Source organism: Phaenicophaeus curvirostris, chromosome 3 (assembly GCF_032191515.1).
Source record: "Phaenicophaeus curvirostris isolate KB17595 chromosome 3, BPBGC_Pcur_1.0, whole genome shotgun sequence".
Classification (NCBI taxonomy): Eukaryota; Metazoa; Chordata; class Aves; order Cuculiformes; family Cuculidae; genus Phaenicophaeus; species Phaenicophaeus curvirostris.
In genome coordinates, this window is record NC_091394.1 from 46,515,827 (window position 1) to 46,534,261 (window position 18,435).

Sequence of the window (18,435 nt, forward strand, 5' to 3'; positions counted from 1 at the left end):
CCAAAAGTGGCCTTTTCAGCTAACAGCTGTCTTCCACAAATGACAGAGCTAATGATTTTAGCACTAGAAAAGAAATGAACTACCTCTTTCTTCATCTAAGAATATTCATGTTCATTATGTTAAGTTAAGATCTGTTAAAGGGTATGGAGACAAATTTGTATGGTATGTGTGAAGTAATACAAAGGATTATATTAATATTTGCTCTTTACCATTTCTTAACAGTAAGATAGAATGTATGAAATCTAAATGAATGGAAGAAAACTTGTTCAACAGTTTGCCTTTTTCAGTATCAAATGTGAATTATGATTTTGGAAAACTTACTATCAGAGATTCTGCAAGGTCATGTCCTGGCAGAGTAACTAATGAGACTTAAGGTCTTTTTATGACAATACATGTATTCTGCTTTGTACTGTGGGTTGCAAGTCTTCTGTCAGAATCTTATAACCTCTTTTCAGTCAGAGAAGGTTACAAAGTCCGATCTGATGTGAACATCACACTGGAGTTTCGTACAACAGCGGTGCATGGCGTTCTCCTTGGAGTCAGCAGTGCTAAGGTTGATGCCATTGGACTAGAGATTGTAAACGGCAAGGTAGGTTGCCTTATGCTGGCCCACTCATTTCATGAGGATTGCTTAAAACTGGAAAGCTGGAACTGTTGGGTAGCACTAAACAGATGCCAGTGAAATGGATGGATGCAAAATACCTGACCCAGAACCCCACAGAACTAGCAAGAGACAGACTTACAGTCTCCAAGTTTCTCATCATCCTTATGTGATAAAGTGTGAGATTAACAGAAATCAACAGATCTTTTTGCCTTTTTAATTACTATAATTTATGTTGGTCTGCAGCCACTGTGACATCCTGTACCTTATATGTACCTTATATGTTAGAACAAATATATGCCTTTATTGTAGCTGGACACTTTTTCTACCATGGAGCTACACTTGTCCTTGATAGATGTATTATTGCATGTATGAAACACCCTGTTTAGTAATTTCTTCTTCAATATTCATGAGCAATTAACTTGCTTTCTACTTCTGCTGGTCATTATGTTCCATAAACATTTTAGCAATCAATACATAGTTCTCCACTCATACCCTGCATAAAAAATGTATACCTCATTGCTCTTATATATTTCCTTTTCTCAGAAATAGCTCATTTTTTATTCAAGACTTCCTAGCTAGAGACAGTGTTAAATATCCCTGTTTCTGTGGGGCATACTTTCTCAGTTAATACTAACATTAATTCTCACCACAGAATTGAGGAAGTGTCTACCTCTTTGAAAAATAAATGCATGAAATAAATCAATACATGTATTGGCAATAACAAGTGCTTTCAGTCCATTGTCTTTATCTTCAGTTAGATACAGTGTATCTTCTTTTGAAATCTGAAGTGAAGAATACCAATCTAACCCAATGGATGATTGTATGGATAGATCTAAGTCTTTCAGATTTTAAAGATACTTCAGTAAGGAAAAACTCTGGCTATCAAAGTAAACATTGGCTTTGCATAACTACCAAACTCTAATTGAAAAGGAAATCTCTGCGCCAGCATGATTGTGTTTTTATCTAGGCAAATTAGTTCATGTATTCTTACTTTATATCTTTATTGGCATCTGGCTGTTTATACAGGTTTTATTCCATGTCAACAATGGAGCAGGCAGAATAACAGCTACATATGAACCAAGAGGTACAAATAGTTTATGTGATGGAAAATGGCACAAGCTTCAAGCAAACAAAAGCAAACATCGCATTTCACTGATAATTGATGGGAATTTGGTTCAAGCTGATAATCCCTACATCCAGTCAACATCTGCAGATACGAACAATCCCATTTATGTTGGAGGCTATCCTGGTAGGTACAATAATATTTCTTTTCCCTTCTTTCTCTCCTGTTCTCATTCTCTCTCATAAGAATGACTCTTAACACATGTGCTTCCTCCCTACTTCCCTCTCTCTTTGCCTCTCTGCTTGTTCTCTCTATCTGATTCATGAAGTTCTTGACTGAGTTATAAATCATTGTTATCGTTTTCCACGTTGTCACTGAGGTCACAGCATATTAATATTTGTGTATACTGTTTTTTGTGGGGAACTGCATTTAGCTGTTGAGTGTGTTGGCAAGATCAACAGAACTCATATCACTTTCCTACATAAACTTGCTCCTTAGTTTCTGAGAAGGATTTCCTCCACATGGTTTGTCTTTCATAGTCTCTGAGACTTCACAATGTTCCTGCCTACGTATGTTGAGGTGTGATTCTCTTGCAGTTAAGATTGATGTAAAGCTTTCTTCTACATTCATCTAAGTGAAGTTTCTATAGTGCTCTTCTCTGTTTTATTTTTGCTAGTGTTTCAAATCATAGACTGTGGTGGCAGAGTCAAGCTGCTACAGGCATGTTTCCCTTGTTCTGTGCAAATTTCCTTCTGAAGTAACTGTCTGTCAATTACACTACAATGGTAATATAAGAGATAGTAATACAAAAAGGTTGGACCAGATGATCCTTGAGGTCCCTTCCAACCTGGCATTCTACAGTTCTATGAGAAAAGATATAATTTAATTACTTTTCAGTTAAATTGGCCAACTCATTAATTGGTAATTTGAGCCAAGACAGTGTATTTATTAAGAGGACTGAATTTCAAACATCAGGAATTTGGCCTTTTAGCAGGCATAGGTTTTAATGAGGACATCAGTACTGAGAAAGGGAAGACTTCGTATGGGTTTAGCATAAAATGCCCATATCCATTTGTCTCTAAAACAGCTGTTAGAGCTTACCAGTTCAGATATTTCCATTTGTGTGAAAAGAGAATCATGAGGTTTGAAGGGCAAACTCAGCTTCTAAATATTTGTAAAGCTTTAGGGATAGGAGCCTGAAATGTTACAGCACCTTCTGTTGGACAAGGTTTTAGTACTTTATGAAAAATGAATTAATGCTAATTAACAAGATCTTGATTAATACTTGTTTTCCCTTAAAACCAAAGCAGCCATATCAGCATTTTGTGAACCAATTTTTTTCTTTTTTGATGAGGTAATGTGATACTAATTGTTCTTTCAGTGCTCCATCTGTAAAGAATAAAGGTCATACAGAAAAGAGAAACTCTTAATTTAGTTGGGTACTGCAGAACTGTTTCACAGGCCGTATGGAAAAAAGAGTTGAACTCTCTACCAGCCTTATGTTTTGGTTTGCCAATGGAATCCATGACTGCGTATAGCTCAGATGTTGCTTCATATTCTGACAATTTCAATTTTAACTTGGAAGATACCTAGGGTAGAGTAGGTTTCCCCTTTCTTTCCCCTTCTCTTATCTCCTCTTTTCCCCAGGACAAGTTATTTCTGCAAACTCTGCACAGCTATACCAGTGCATGGCTCATGCTTGAAGGCAGCAGTGACTAACCATGGTGGGATGTCCCAGATCACCCAAACATAAATAGAACTTGGTGCTTCTCAGGTGTTTTTTGTAACTCATTTGGGAAGGAGGGGAAGCAATTGAATAATAACCTGAAGCTTTGTATTGTCTTAGTTCTAGAAACAGATTCTACGTATTTCACATTTGTTTTTCAGCTGATGTGAAGCAGAACTGCCTCACAAGCAAGAATTCATTCCACGGCTGTTTGAGGAACTTCGTATTGACCAAGGGCCAGCAGGCAGAGTTGTTTGACTTCAGCAGAGCTTTTGACCTGCGGGGAGTCTTTCCTCATTCCTGCCCTGGGGCTGAGCACTGAACTGCAGCAAAGCCTGTCTGGACTGAGAGAGGGTTTTTCTGTTGATCTGTTATTTTTCATTCTTGTTTCGTAATGAAAAGAAGAATTGTTGAGAGCCTGCACCTCTTTGAATTTTTGGTTGTTTTCCAACTCAGGTCATTTCTCTTTTCAGTCAGAAGTTCTTTGTCTGCATTTTAGCTAAAAGGTTTTAAACAACAAATACCTCTACTACAATGTTAATGGCATTAATTGGGTATTTTTCTTTTGGGAATTTTTATTAATCAGTGTTTACAGTATGTTTTCTTTTGATTACTTGACAGTATTTCATTTTATTGTGTGTTAGTCATTTTATAAAAAGCTTAAAATTTTGGACCACATAATAAAACTACAATAAACTGTGCATTATTTCATGTAGTTCAATTGCCTATGCATTTCAGTTAAAAAAAAAAAAAAGAGCCAGAAGGCTTAGAAGTGAAACACACAAGTGGATAGAGTCCAGCAGAGGGAGCAAGAGGCTAAAGGCACAATTTTGAAGGTCTCAAGATTCAGAGTCCAATGAGTAGAATTTTCTCATTTATAATTTATATGGTAAATTTTTCCTTCTGCCTTAATATGCAGTGCTTCTGACCCCCATTATAGCCATGTTATCTTGGAAGATTATGTTCCTGTTTATGCTTTCATTTAATCAGTTGCAGTACAAGCAGGAACTCTACAGCAGACACACATACAAAATGTTGTGTTGGTGAAGAACTCATCTGGGTCTGGCTTGGGAAGAACTAGGTTCAACTAATGCATCTTTCCTGATAAAACAGCGTTTCTTACAGGACACAGAATCACAGAATGACTAGGTTGGAAAAGATCCACAGGATCATGGAGTCCAACCATTCCTATCAAACACTAAACCATACCCCTCAGCACCTCGTCCACACGTCTTTTAAACACCTCTAGGGAAGGTGACTCAGTCACCTCCTTGGACAGCCTGTTCCAGTGCCCAATGACCCTTCCTTTGAAAAATTTTTTTCTGATGTCCAGCCTGAACCTCCCTTGGAGCTTGAGGCCATTCCCTCTCGTCCTGTCCCCTGTCACTTGGAAGAAGAGGCCAGTTCCCTCCTTTCAGATAGTTATAGAGAGCAATGAGGTCTCCCCTCAGCCCTCTCCTCTCCAGGCTAAACAACCCCAGCTCTCTCAGCCGCTCCTCATAAGACCTGTTCTCCAGCCTCTTCACCAGCTTTGTTGCTCTTCTCTGGAGATGCTCCAGAGCCTCAGCATCCTTCTTGTGGTGAGGGGCCCAGAACTGAACACAGGATTCAAGGAGCGGTCTCACCAGTGCTGAGTACAGAGGGAGAATAAACTCCCTGGACCTGCTGGTCACGCCGTTTCTGGTACAAGCCAAGATGCCATTGGCCTTCTTGGCCACCTGGGCACACTGCTGGCTCATGTTCAGTCCCTGTCAACTAGCACACCCAGGTCCTTCTTCTCCCGCCAGCTTTCCAGCCATACTTCTAGTCTGTAGCACTGCACAGAGTTGTTGTGCCCCAAGTGCAGGATCCGGCATTTGGCCCTGTTCAGCCTCATGCCATTGGTCTCAGCCCAGTGGTCCAGCCTGTTCAGATCCTTTTGCAGAGCCTCCCGACCCTCCAGCAGATCAACACTTCCACCCAGCTTAGTGTCATCCACAAACTTGCTAAGGGTGCACTCGATGCCTTCATCCAGGTCATTGATAAAGACATTGAACAGGGCTGGACCCAGCACTGAGCCCTGGGGAACTCCACTTGTAATTGGCCTCCAGCTGGAGTTAACACAATTTACCACCACTCTCTGGGCCCGGCCATCCAACCAGTTTTCCACCCAGGAGAGTGTGCACCTCTCCAGGCCAGAGGCTGACAGTTTCCGAAGCAGAATGCTGTGAGAAACTGTGTCAAAGGCTTTACTGAAGTCCAGGAAGACCACATCCACAGCCTTTCCCTCATCCAGCAGCCGAGTCACTTTGTCATAGAAGGTGATCAGGTTAGTTTGGCAAGACCTCCCTTTTGTGAACCCATGTTGACTGGGCCTGATCACCCAGTTCTCTCGCATGTGCTTCATGATAGCACTCAAGGTCACCTGTTCCATGACTTTCCCTGGCACTGAGGTCAGACTGACAGGCCTGTAGTTCCCTGGATCCTCCCTCTGACCCTTCCTGTGGATGGAAAGTATCAGGGGAGTATCCTTGGTGACCTGTTATTCCTAATTACTGTCCTTACAGGACAGTAAGCAGTTCTGTCTTTGCATTTTCCTAATCTGCCTGCCTCTGTTTCTAAAATGAAGCTTCCAGTAGTTGTGCTAGAGCCAGATCTGAAGGACACACGCTCAACCTGACTCAAGTGACTGCACCCTTAGCAAGTTTACAGACGACACTAAGCTGGGTGGAAGTGTTGATCTGCTGGAGGGTAGGGAGGTTCTGCAAAGGGATCTGAACAGGCTGGACCGCTGGGCAGAGTCCAATGGTATGAGGTTTAACAAGGCCAAATGTCGGGTCCTGCACTTGGGGCACAACAACCCTGTGCAGTGCTACAGACTAAGAGAAGTCTGTCTAGAAAGCTGCCTGGAGGAGAGGGACCTGGGGGTGTTGGTTGACAGCTGACTGAACATGAGCCAGCAGTGTGCCCAGGTGGCCAATAAGGCCAATGGCATCTTGGCTTGTATCAGAAACGGCGTGACCAGCAGGTCCAGGGAGGTTATCCTCCCTCTGTACTCGGCACTGCTGAGACCGCTCCTCGAATCCTGTGTTCAGTTCTGGGCCCCTCACCACAAGAAGGATGCTGAGGCTCTGGAGCGAGTCCAGAGAAGAGCAACAAAGCTGGTGAAGGGGCTGGAGAAGAGGCCTTATGAGGAGCGGCTGAGAGAGCTGGGGTTGTTTATCCTGGAGAAGAGGAGGCTGAGGGGAGACCTCATTGCTCTCTATAACTACCTGAAAGGAGGTTGTAGAGAGGAGGGTGCTGGCCTCTTCTCCCAAGTGATGGGGGACAGGACAAGAAGGAATGACCTCAAGCTCCGCCAGGGGAGATTTAGGCTGGACATTAGGAAAAAATTCTTCACAGAAAGTGTCATTGGGCACTGGCACAGGCTGCCCAGGGAGGTGGTTGATTCACCTTCCCTGGAGGTGTTTAAGGCACGTGTGGACGAGGTGCTGAGGGGTATGGTTTAGTGTTTGATAGGTATGGTTGGACTCGATGATCTGGTGGGTCTCTTCGAACCTGGTGATTCTATGATTCTAACTGAGGACGTTCACATTCATCAACTGGCCAGATTATTGAGCAGTGAAAAACACATCCCATGCTTGAAGACTTACCTATGACAAACATAGTTATTTACAAGTCACTTCCATCTCCAGTTTTCTCTTTGAACTAATGGTATTTTGTTCACTCCTTACAATTTTATTTTTTGGATTTTACTATACATTTTTACGATTAATTTTACAGTCAATTTTGCTCTAGGTATCGCATGCTAGTTTACTAAATACTGGCTCAAATGAAACCCCAAAGCAGTTTGTTAGCAACTTCAGTGAGGCAGGATTCCAGGCAATGTCATTTTGTACCGTTGAGGTAGTCCAAGAGAAGTGCTTCTGAAGCAAAGAACTGCTCCACTTGAGCAAGGATGGCAGAATGTCATCCTTTGTGCAACTGTTAAGGTGCTCTAACAACACAGTTGCTTTCAAGACAGATTCACCACTGCTTTTTGCAGTTTCTGTCACCTGCTTCTATCTAAAGCCAAGTGTTTTGATTTGAAGAGCTTGCTTTGTTGGATTTATTTTTATTTTTGACATGGATACAATACAATGGTAGCATTCTGCCGTACAAATAGACTAGCGTGTGGGCTTACCTCAACAAAACACATGACATAGTGAGGAGTGTAAAGGAACTGTACATACAAACATTTTGCTTTGATTAGTGGCATCGTACTATTTTCCAGAGAAGACATACATTAATGGAAAGCCATTGAAAAATAAAGCCACAAACACAGTATGTTTATATTTGTTATCTATTAACCCCAAGATCTGATCTTATAAGCTTCACATTACAAGCACTAATTGAGGCAATTTGGATGAAATTTCATCCATATCCTGAAATATGTCTTTTAGATTTTTACTTATTTCCATATCTTCCCCCCTAAAGGAGACACATTTTATCAATGTAAAGAAAACAGTATAGAGGTGAAACTAGTCATAGAAAGCTTTGGAAAATAAGCCAAAATATTTTTTCTGGAAAATGCAGAGTGAGGTAGTTAATAGTCTATACATAGACACTGATACATTTGCACACATGCACACATTCTGAAGACATTAGCTGCATAAACAGGTTAGAGCATTCCAGTCTGTTTCCAATACCTACTTCTTTCAATACTGTACGTGTTGATATGCAAAATGCTGTCTTTGTAGACCCAAGGAGTGCATTAATACTTGAGGCATCTTCGGATTTTGCTGAATAAGCTTCTCCCTGCTTGCTTCTTATTAATAGCTTTCCATAGATGTTGCTTTTTGTTAGGTGACAATATTATCAAAATTTGTTTTTGACTTCAACTACTGTTGGGAGGAACAGATTTGCAGGTGTTTCCACCAGAATTTTGAAATACAAGGTCTAAAGTTGAGGACTCATATTAAAAAATGTTGCAGAGATTGGTCAGTTTATCTGCTGCAATCAAGTTAGTGTACCACAACAACACAAAATAACTTTAATGTGTAACAGTATTAACCACAGTATACATGGGTCATTAGGTCCATTTGTATCAAAAAAGAATTTTGCCATTCTTTTCCAGAGGCAGCAGGTATCTGGCCATGCTGCAGCAGCCTGGGAGCTGTATGGAGAATCTAGTTCATCTGCTAATACTTATGTCTTTTAGAATTATAGGCAACTTTAGTATAAAATAAGTTCACAGGATGGATTTCATTACATCAGATTTGGCTTTCTTAAGCTGCAAAGTGGTAAAAGGTGACAGTCTTCCAAAACCCATTTGTATCCTGTGAGGAATACAATGAGATCTATTTCACTGATTAATTTCTCATGTCAGAGTTCAGAACATGCTGAGCAGGTTCCTGTGTGAGCACATGGGTGCCTTGTACTTTCCACTGCACAGCAGTTGAAAACACAGAGTCGAGTGAGTGGGCAAGACAGAGGAGGTCAGTGTGTTTGTCTGAAAGCAGTGCAGAAAGTGTTATCTCATTTGCTATGACATTTCAAATTCCTTAGTTAATGTTTTGACTTTCTCTGTAGTCATAAAAGCTCTTTCGTTGGCTATAAATACGCTGATGCTTAGCATTTATATGATGCTCTGCATATTCAAAGCACATTCCACTTTCCACACTTTTGCTGAATGTGTCCTCCCTAAATGGGTGTTTATAACTACTGTTCTGCTCAGGGAATTGTTTAGCTGCATCTTGGAACAGAATTTAACTCAACTAATTCTCGTATTACCTTTATAAGGCAAGTATTAGTCCTTTTTTACCACTAAAAGAAAAGGGCAGCATAATAGAATTGTCCATCACCACAGAGGGAAGTAATAAAGGCAATCAAGAGCAAAGCACTTGACAAAACATTTATACTTAGTCTTTTGAACAAGCCACAGATCTACTATGTCTCATGTATTTAAAATAAATAGTTGTCAAAATGAGAAGCGTATTGTATACTACAACTGCCCTGGTCTTTTCTTGACTGCAATTATGCATCCATTAGTGTTAAGAAAAAAACAGAAGGTTAAAATTTCACAGTTCTAAATTTTGTCATTTTTTATCTCAAGAAGGTAAGAAAGAAAGTTGGGATCTGCTCTCTGTCTACATTATTGTTGCTGGTAAAACTACTGATTCAATGTTGATTACTTTCACTGAACACTAACAATGAAAGTTGACTACTGGAGAACACAATAAACTTTGAACCAGAAGCACAGTTTCTAGAATGTGAAAATCTTCATTGCAGAGCTTCAGCAGAGCATCACAAGTTACAGTTTTCTTTGCAGGACAGCATACTTCATGTTCACCTGGAGGACTTGCTTCAGAATGCTTTTATATTGCTGCCTGGTAAACAAAGCACCAGCTTCTGCCTCATCTGTGTGTCCAAACTGGGAAAAAACCCTGCTGCTCAGAATGTGGGTGATGTCATTGTGCAATATTGTTGTCCAATGATGGAGATATTGCGGTGCATTAGGTCACATTTTTTGCATAATAAAAAGATAAAAAAAAATACTTGCTTTTTTCCAGACTTGTGATTTCCTTACTCAACAAATATGCTGTAGTTCTATGAAGTATATCCCAAACCAAGAGGATTAGGTGAAGAATAGTGCTCACCCATGTGAATGGCTACAAATTAGACATTCTGGCTCATATTTGCAGTTGGAGCCCACAGTTCTCTTGTCAGCCTGTGTTCTTTTATAGACTGCATGCCATCCATAAAAGTAGCTGCAATTTGCTGTATTTGTAAAATCCCCAGCACAACTGGGACTAGTTTGGCTACAGTTTAAGACTCTAACACGTAAATGTTGAATAAGATTATTAAATCCCTCTGTTTGTTGGAAGCTCTTTTTCTTCTTCGTGCTGAACTATACAAGATATGGACAAAGACTTCTCAATGCAGCTGTATGTTATAACTGTTGCTTACATATTAAAGCTAAAATAAACAAACAAAAAATAGCTAGGTTACAAATTAAGAAACTATAATGTTTAACAAAAAATGTGATGGCTGTAAGTGGCACCATTGCACCATCAACAAATATCTTATAGTATGCCATTACGTAGACTTAAATTTGAGAGTATCAAGTAACAGATGGGGACAGATGCCCCTTCTCATCTAGCATGTGTCTCCTGAAACTTCTGTGTATGACAGGGAAGGAAGGAGAAAATGGTTTTAGGTGCTACAATTGCATACAGTGATGCAATCCAGACAGATGATTTTGGAAGACTGGTAGTAATATATACGGTGGTACATACATAAAGCAGTATAACTGCCTATATAGTAGTTCTTCCTCCTGTCTTTCCCCCTTCCCCAGCTTCAGGTACTCATGAGCAGTGACTGAGAGACATAAATATTGCAGTAATGCACACTGTACACATTTACTTTCAGCAGAAAGGTTTGGTTTTGTTACACAGCTACATCTTGGCACTCCTGCAGGTCGAGCTCCTCTCCTCTTATCTGTCTCCAAGCTTGACAGATACACTCCCTTTTTGAATGTCTCTGTGATGCTCTGTGTTATGCTGTGGTCAGTGGTGTTTCATGCATCTACAGATGCCACTCAGTTCTTTCTAAAAGTTCATGTTCTAACACCAGGTCAGGAAACGGGCAACTCTATATGCAACAGGTTGTCTTCTGTGCACTGTACCTTGATCTGTCCTCCTCAACTTCTGGGCCAACTGGCACAAGTGTAACACATATGAAAACATATGGGTTATGTGATATTTTCAGATGATCCAGAAGCTGGAATGATAATGCTTATACAAAAAGTAGTCAATGGCGAACATCAGTTGAAAAGTACAGTAGGAAGGAATGATATCCTGTAGCTATCATTTTTTTCCATCTCCGCCAAGAGCTTCTTAAGATGACAAGCATTACTGTTGTCCATTTCACTTTTGCCCAGTATGCCACAGCCTTCTGCTTCAGGTTGCTTTTGGCTTTATCACCCATTCTGCCTGAGGATTTGCACGGTAAACATCTAACATGTACGCATCTGGATCCAAACAGTGCTGACCTGAAACAGAAATTGACAGCTATGAATCATAGGATATATGGGGCACATTGGTAAATGGGACAGAGCTATGTTAAAATGTTCTTGAATGTATCTGCAACTTGCACATAGTGAGCCTAGTTCGGTGTGTCCAGCTGTCATCTTCCCTGGATACAGATGGGAGCTTTGGTAAATTTGCCAGTGTTTTTACTCAGTGAGAGTTATGATTCAGTTTCACTTCCAGGCGAGATGCCCCACATTACACTGAGTTATGGACAAGGCATTTAGTCAAATGGTGAACACATATGATTTCTTTAGAAGCATTAACAACACTGTTACTGTAAATGCCACAGTTTGGGAGTTTTTTTATTTCTTTGGATTTACTGGGCTGGAAATATAACTGTGAGTTTGTTTCTACACTATTTTTAAATGCTGAAAAGGTAGCTCTGTAAACCATGTGTTCCTATCCAGCTAGAATCCTGCAAAGAAACATAGGGACTATATCAAGGTTTTGGCAGTTGCTGTTTCGCTGGCTAAAAATGCCCTCTGCAGTGTAGCAGTTTGTGGGTTTCGTTAGGCGCTGACTGGGAATAGGAGTTGACTGGGGAATCCCTGCTGCCTTTACCATGGAAAGAGGCACTTGTTGCTTCTCAATTGAGTAATAAGGCAATAAATTCTTGAGTTAAATTGATTTCTTGGATTATATTGCTTAACATTGGTTGATGAAGCCAGTTAACTGGTAAAGTTACACTATTCTGATGAAGTATTATGGTTTTTTTTTTTGTACAGTTACTTACAAAGTCACCGAGGTCCTAATGATTTATTAAAGTGAAAGCAATACAGATAAGTTAAGGTGTAATCAATGGAATAAGGTAGAAGATCTAAATCTATAAAAATAATTTCAAATGAAGATGCAAGTTAAGTGGATTTTTGAAAGAGTGTGATAAGAATACTTGGGACTGTTTCACAAGGACTTCAGGATCATCTCCTGTTTTAGGATCGGTTGGTCATCCTGTTTAGCCAGACAAAAAAAATCACTAACCTAACAAAAAACAAATCATAAGGCTTCATATGTGTATATCTTCAGTAATAAAGACATTGCTTCATGACTGCTGCTGAAGTAAGTCTATGATGTTTTGTAATAACTTCATGGAAACTGTTTATTGTTTAGTAGAAGTATTAAGGAATAATAAAATCAGGCAGTTGTCAAAGGACTCCAACAAAGCATCCAGAAATTTAGTATGAATAGAGAAAGGGGAGAGTCAAGATCATGCAGTATCAAATTAAAATCTGTCTTTTGACCTTTAGGCCAGGAATTTGTGTGCCAAGCCACTGTTGTTATTAGAAAAATGTCACTGTATGAAACATGGAAGAAGACAAAATCCCTACTGCAAGGAATTTACAATCCAAATAGAGCACATGAATTAGTATGAGTATAGTGCACCCATACATGCAGAGGCTGAATTCTCAATTCTGTGGGTTTTTTTGATTCGGAGAAGGTCAACACTTAAATATAGTGAGGAAGAAATAGATCTTGGGAAAAGCCTTGACAGTGAGGTGGAATGTGCTTGTGAAGGTTAAGGATGTCTTAACCATGGAAAAGTGCACTATTATGAGAGAGAGAGGTAAGCGAAAGGTCATACGAATTTGGCAAGATTTTAAGGACTCCTGCTGAGATCCAGCCACTGACATCAGGTTACTCGCTCCTGTGTGGTGCCCTTCCAGTCATGCTGGAGTCGGAAGGAATTGTTACATTGATTTGGGTCAGACACCCTTCCTGCAGATGGACTGGGAGGCAGGAAAGACCCGGCTGTGTGATTACAGCACTGCCCTGAGGTGTTTTAGGAGGCAAAGGACATTCAGAATTGAATTTTCAAAAATGACACCTACCTATATTTCCTCCAATTTCATGTAAACTTTGGATTTGGCTTCTTGCATTCTGCGATGAACTGTGGCTGGAATGGAAAGAAAACCTTTAGTTTATTTTCCTGTTATAACCACTGCCTTATCAAACACCATCTATATTAAGCTAAAAATGGATATTTTTGGCACTATGAACTTATGATCAGCAAGGACTTCCACCAAACAAAGCACTGCAGAACACTGAATCTGCTGCAGTTAGCTAAGCTTCTATTATACTATTTATATTTTATTATTTATTTAAATAACAGAATTATATGGTAACATTGGAAGACTTTGTAGAAAAGACTTTCAGATACAATTTACCATTTCCCATGACTTAATAATTATTACCTTACAAAAAAAAAATTAACGTTTTACAGCCAGATGTAAGACTGTCCCTCTGGGTTCTCTGTGCAGCTCTATAAAATGTATGCTTTTAGTGGTGGCATAACAGAGGGCAGATTGATTCTCTGTAAGAATCAATTATTAAATAAAATATAAAGAATAAAATCAGTGGTTATAATTTCTTTGACAAATGTAACAATAAATTATCAATTTGAGATTAGAAAAATAGTTCTTTTAACACAATGAGTCTGAAAATGAGACAATATAGTCATTGATGGTTCTGATATTATTGTTCTGGAAAAACAAAATGTTCTGATTTACCCACCTGTTTTCACAGTGGAATCGAGCCAGGATGTCTTTGGCTTTTGTTTGGCTGTTGAGTTGAATTGCCATAGAGACTTTTGAATGCAGTGGAGCATAAACTCTTATCACCCCCTTGGGTATGTCAGACTGCAGGTATGGGGGAAAGGTGACAGCTCCCTAAAATCAATGTTCAGTAGAATAAGTCTAAGGCAAATAATGCTGTAGCTCCATTTAGAAGCAGTTCTGCAACTCTTTTGAGGTTGCTTGCAAAAATCACTGTCCTTGATTTACTTAAGTATTCACCAAACACATTTACAGTCATACAAATGCAAATTTATAGATACAGTATAATGAAATACGACACAAAGACAAAAACTCTTTGCTAAGCATCACATAAATGCATGCAGAATAAAGTACAGCCCTCCAATTTTAATTGCTTGCAGTAATATTGTACAAAGTTATTATCTGAGATTTTTAATGTTATTTCTGTTAACAGTGGTCAGTGAAACAGCTGCTTATTTAAAAATACATATAAATGACTAGGAAAATTTTATCTTCCTTTTAAATATGAAACTATGAAGATCCAGTTCTGTTTCTGCTTCCTATAGCTTCAAGTAGATCAAAGATAATGTACAGTAAAACATCAAAGTATCATGTTTTCTGTTAATTTAAAATTTGACCTTGTGTAGGGTTCAAATGATCATCTATGAAGTTTATGCACTCTTCCATGATTAATGGTGGATAAGTCAATTAGCAAGGTTTGCATTCCAGTTCTAATCCAGTTAATACCATGCTGAGCAGAGTACAATAGTCTCTCCAGTCTCTGTCCCTGTGTAATTTAGAGCATCTGAGACCCAGGGATTGAGTTAAGTGCTCTCTAAATTCAACTCAGTTATCTGAACAGAGTTTGCCTTCAATTTACCCTTCATATTTCAGCTATCTGCCATGGCTAGTCTTGTTTTTATTAGATGCAAAGCCAATTACTATGATCAATGAAATTGCCTTCCCAAAGGTGCAATGACTGCAGTAACTGACTCTCCTTAGAAGCTCTCACTGTATTTGTTCCAGGGTGAATAAAGTTTTGCAACACAACAGTCTACACCGCCATTTTAAACAAACATCTACGTCTCCATCTGCAGCACAAATGTCCTACTCATAACATATTTCAGCCAATGCTGGCAAATGAATTCTCAGAAAAATTGAATTAACATGGACTCACTATTCAAATATATCCTTTCTCTTTCTACTTTTTCCCAGAGGTTCCCATCCGCAGCTCCTCTGTTGTCTTTATTAGGCAGCTTACTTTCTATTTCTTATCATCTTTTCTTCCTAATTTGTCTTTTATTTTGTTCTTCAAGACTATTCTTCAACAACTATAGAGGCCTTGAGCATGGGTGTTATATTTTGAGCTGAAGTAGAATCAGTGTCTAACTTTACAGCTAAGGCTTGTCGCAGTAACTTTCTGAAAGTTAACTGCATATTTTTCAGACAGTGTTTCTCTCTAGAAGTGATAATGCAGGGCATTGGTATGCAGAAAGCCCTTAAATTCTTATACTTATTCCTATATAAACCATGGTCATTCTTGAGCGGATGGAATGTCGTAAGTCAAAGAGGTGAAAAAGGGTTGCACCTGCAGGGAGGAGCGGACAGGACAGGTGACACAAAACTGACTGACAGAGTTTGCCATCTCATATACATCATATCTGATATGAAACTGAGGAACTGTGAGAGTCAATCTTTCCTTCTGTGGCTGGTGTCCAGTGAGTCTGTCCTTTTGCCCTTGGTTCCGGATCCGTATGTTCCTGAATACAGTTCCTGAGTCTAGCTCCCTCCTGCAGCTGATTCCAGCCCAGGACCTTTCCCCCATACCCGTTCCCCATGCCATTGCACATAGTGGGAGGTGTGCAATTTTGTATATTTCTATATATTTTATAATTTTCTTATTTATAGTGTTTTTGTTATTATCATTATTATTGTTGTTTCATTAAAGCTGTTTTAGTTTTAGTTTCCATCTCACAAGGCTTCTTTGTCTTATTTTCCTTTCCCCTTTCCCGGAGTGGGTAAAAGGGAATGGGTTCAATAACTGCTGCTGATTAGGCTGGGACAGAGCTAAACCATGACAATGGGTAAGTGCAATTGAACCTAATATGGACCATCCTACTACTCAACTACAGATTCGTACATTTGTTAGATCCTACAAATCGGTGCTGTCAAGGATAGTCCACATATGGTCATTTTCTTACAAAAAAGTACAAAACCAGCAAGGGTTTGTAATGGTTTATAGCTTGGGCTGGTTGAGTCTCTCTTTAATAATGGTATATTTTTATCACACCTCTGGTCTTTCAGGTCTCTCCCGCTCCATGGTCTTTCTTCTCAGAAGTTTTCTCACTCCTTTGTCAAACATAAGCTGCCTCTTGCTGTTGTTCATTGCTGCTTCATTCATTTTTCTCACCTGGGAAATCAGGAAGGATGGGACCTAAAGGCAGGAAACCAGAGATAACAATATACAGTAATGTATGTAAAATATGTATGCAAAATACACATAAAATTGGTGCAGGGGCTTTAGAAATTCATCAAAGTTTAAGACACAGAAGCTCTATATATTCCCAGAAGATACATGTGATTAGTGGCTCCCTCTAACAACCTACAGTTATTCTTTTGGTGAAACTGTAGATCATCTTTCATTTAATATGAACTTTTTAGTGCTGTTGGCAGCTGCAGGAACTTTGTAGGAAGTTGTCTTTCCAATCCCCATCATACTCTCCCTCTGTTATGAGGAAACAAACTGACACCATCATCATCCTCAGAAGTTCAGCAAGGACAACCAGCTAAACTTTAAAGAGTCATTTAATCTTATTCAAATCTAGATATCTTGCTTAGGCATCTACCTTAATCATTCAGCTATGCATTAAGCTCTATTATCAATGGTGTGTCATAGGTACCTCCAGAGAGCAATTCATGATAAAATGGATGTCTTAGATAGGTGAGGTCAATCTCCATCCATAGGTATCCGTCACCCTAACTCATTCTAGACAGAGAAGACCGCAGCCAGTTTCCAAAGGATAGCTAACTGTTTCTTAAAAAAAGGACAGTTTACTCTGATCTCTACAGAGCCACTGCATGTTGCAAAGTATTTCTCTACACAGAAGCCTTAAAGAGGGAACCAGAATTACTCACTGTCCACAGAATGTCCTGGTACCGAATTAAAAGCCGCACGATATGCGCCGTGGTGGCTGCTGCTTGCATTTCTTGTTGGTTTGCACGTTTTCCTTTGTAGATGAAGAGGTTCGGTGCAACAATCATAGAAACATTCCACAAATTCATTTTGTTTTTCCCTTCGTTAGCAACCACCTTCTTCAGGAACTGAAGAAAGGCCTGGATAAACAACACTTGTCAAGCTGACTCTCATAAAACATTTTGCTTCTTAAATGCAGCATTTTTGAATGCATACATCGGGCTAGAAAGTGCAATATTTTCACTTTGAGGTGAAATGCGAGTGTTTTTTTGCATTCAAATTTGGATTACTCTGATATTTGCTGGTACAGCCACCTGTGTCAGTCAGAGAAACAGTTACTGCTATCAAAATACACCTAAACGGACTAGATCTCATTTAGAATACAATCCCAAATCTCTAAGTCAAATACTAAGGCTCTGAATAATCTAGTAGAGGAACGATAAAAAGATGTTGCAATGAAATAATTTCTTCATAGATTTCAAGGTGTCCATTTTGATGTATCTGGCCTAGACTTTTTATATTGCAGTCACTAGGGTGATCATCAGCCTCTTCAAATGTGCACCAGTTCCATATGTGAAATAATCCAAGGAATTCCTGCCAGCAACTCCCAAACTTTTATTCTGGGATAATGAAAGCAAGAAGTGCTCAGTGGTCGTTGGTTGACGTCACTTCTGCACATGCATGGCAGAGTCAAAGGAAACTAATTTCCTTTTTGGCCAGTTTATTCAGAATTTTGCTTGAGTGACTGAAGAGGATTGATTGCAGCTGTGGTTAGAGTTGGGGTCTGCCAATGAGTCCTTTTGCAACACCATAGCATTAAACCACTGTCTTTATACCCTGACATTGCAATTAAAATATTTTTACAAACGCAGGAATTACAAAATAGAAACTGCTTTGGAGAAATTTCTAAAAGCTCATAGATAGCAAGTAGAGATGCCTCAAGCTCCACCAGGGGAGGTTCAGGCTCGACATAAGGAAAAAATTCTTCACTGGAAGGGTCATTAGGCAATGGAATGGTCTGCCCAGGGAGGTGGTTGACTCGCCTTCCCTGGAGGTGTTTAAGGTGCGGATGGATGAGGTACTGAGGGGATGGTTTAGAGATTGGTGGGAATGGTTGGACTCAGTGATCTGGTGGGTCTCTTCCAACCTGGTGATTCTATGATTCTATGATTTTTGTCATCACTTCTATTATTCTAGTAATAACTAGAATAACTAGTAATAACTAAGACTACTCATCTAGCATGTGTTTTATGTATACAGCTCCATATGT

At 39.5% G+C, this 18,435-nt stretch overlaps 2 protein-coding genes across 4 annotated transcripts in view; one reads left to right on the forward strand and one right to left on the reverse strand.

The window, feature by feature from the left end:
• Positions 1-4,099, forward strand: part of LAMA1 (laminin subunit alpha 1) — a 103,678-nt gene extending 99,579 nt beyond the window's left edge. Inside the window, exons 61-63 of the mRNA XM_069853887.1 lie at positions 456-589; positions 1,631-1,853; positions 3,555-4,099. Of these exons, the coding sequence (XP_069709988.1) occupies positions 456-589; positions 1,631-1,853; positions 3,555-3,715 (518 nt within the window). The 3' untranslated portion in view covers positions 3,716-4,099. The remainder of the gene's footprint in view (positions 1-455; positions 590-1,630; positions 1,854-3,554) is intronic.
• A 3,228-nt stretch (positions 4,100-7,327) lies between these two features.
• ARHGAP28 (Rho GTPase activating protein 28) overlaps positions 7,328-18,435 on the reverse strand; it is a 76,904-nt gene continuing 65,796 nt past the window's right edge. For 2 of the 3 annotated variants that reach the window (XM_069853883.1, XM_069853885.1), the window contains 4 exons: positions 17,108-17,305; positions 16,263-16,406; positions 13,953-14,107; positions 7,328-11,404 (listed from right to left, as the gene is read on the reverse strand). In XM_069853883.1, the coding sequence (XP_069709984.1) occupies positions 11,164-11,404; positions 13,953-14,107; positions 16,263-16,406; positions 17,108-17,305 (738 nt within the window). In that variant the 3' untranslated portion in view covers positions 7,328-11,163. Of the gene's footprint in view, positions 11,405-13,270; positions 13,336-13,952; positions 14,108-16,262; positions 16,407-17,107; positions 17,306-18,435 lie in introns of all 3 variants that reach the window. The other variant, XM_069853884.1, reaches the window with a different exon arrangement.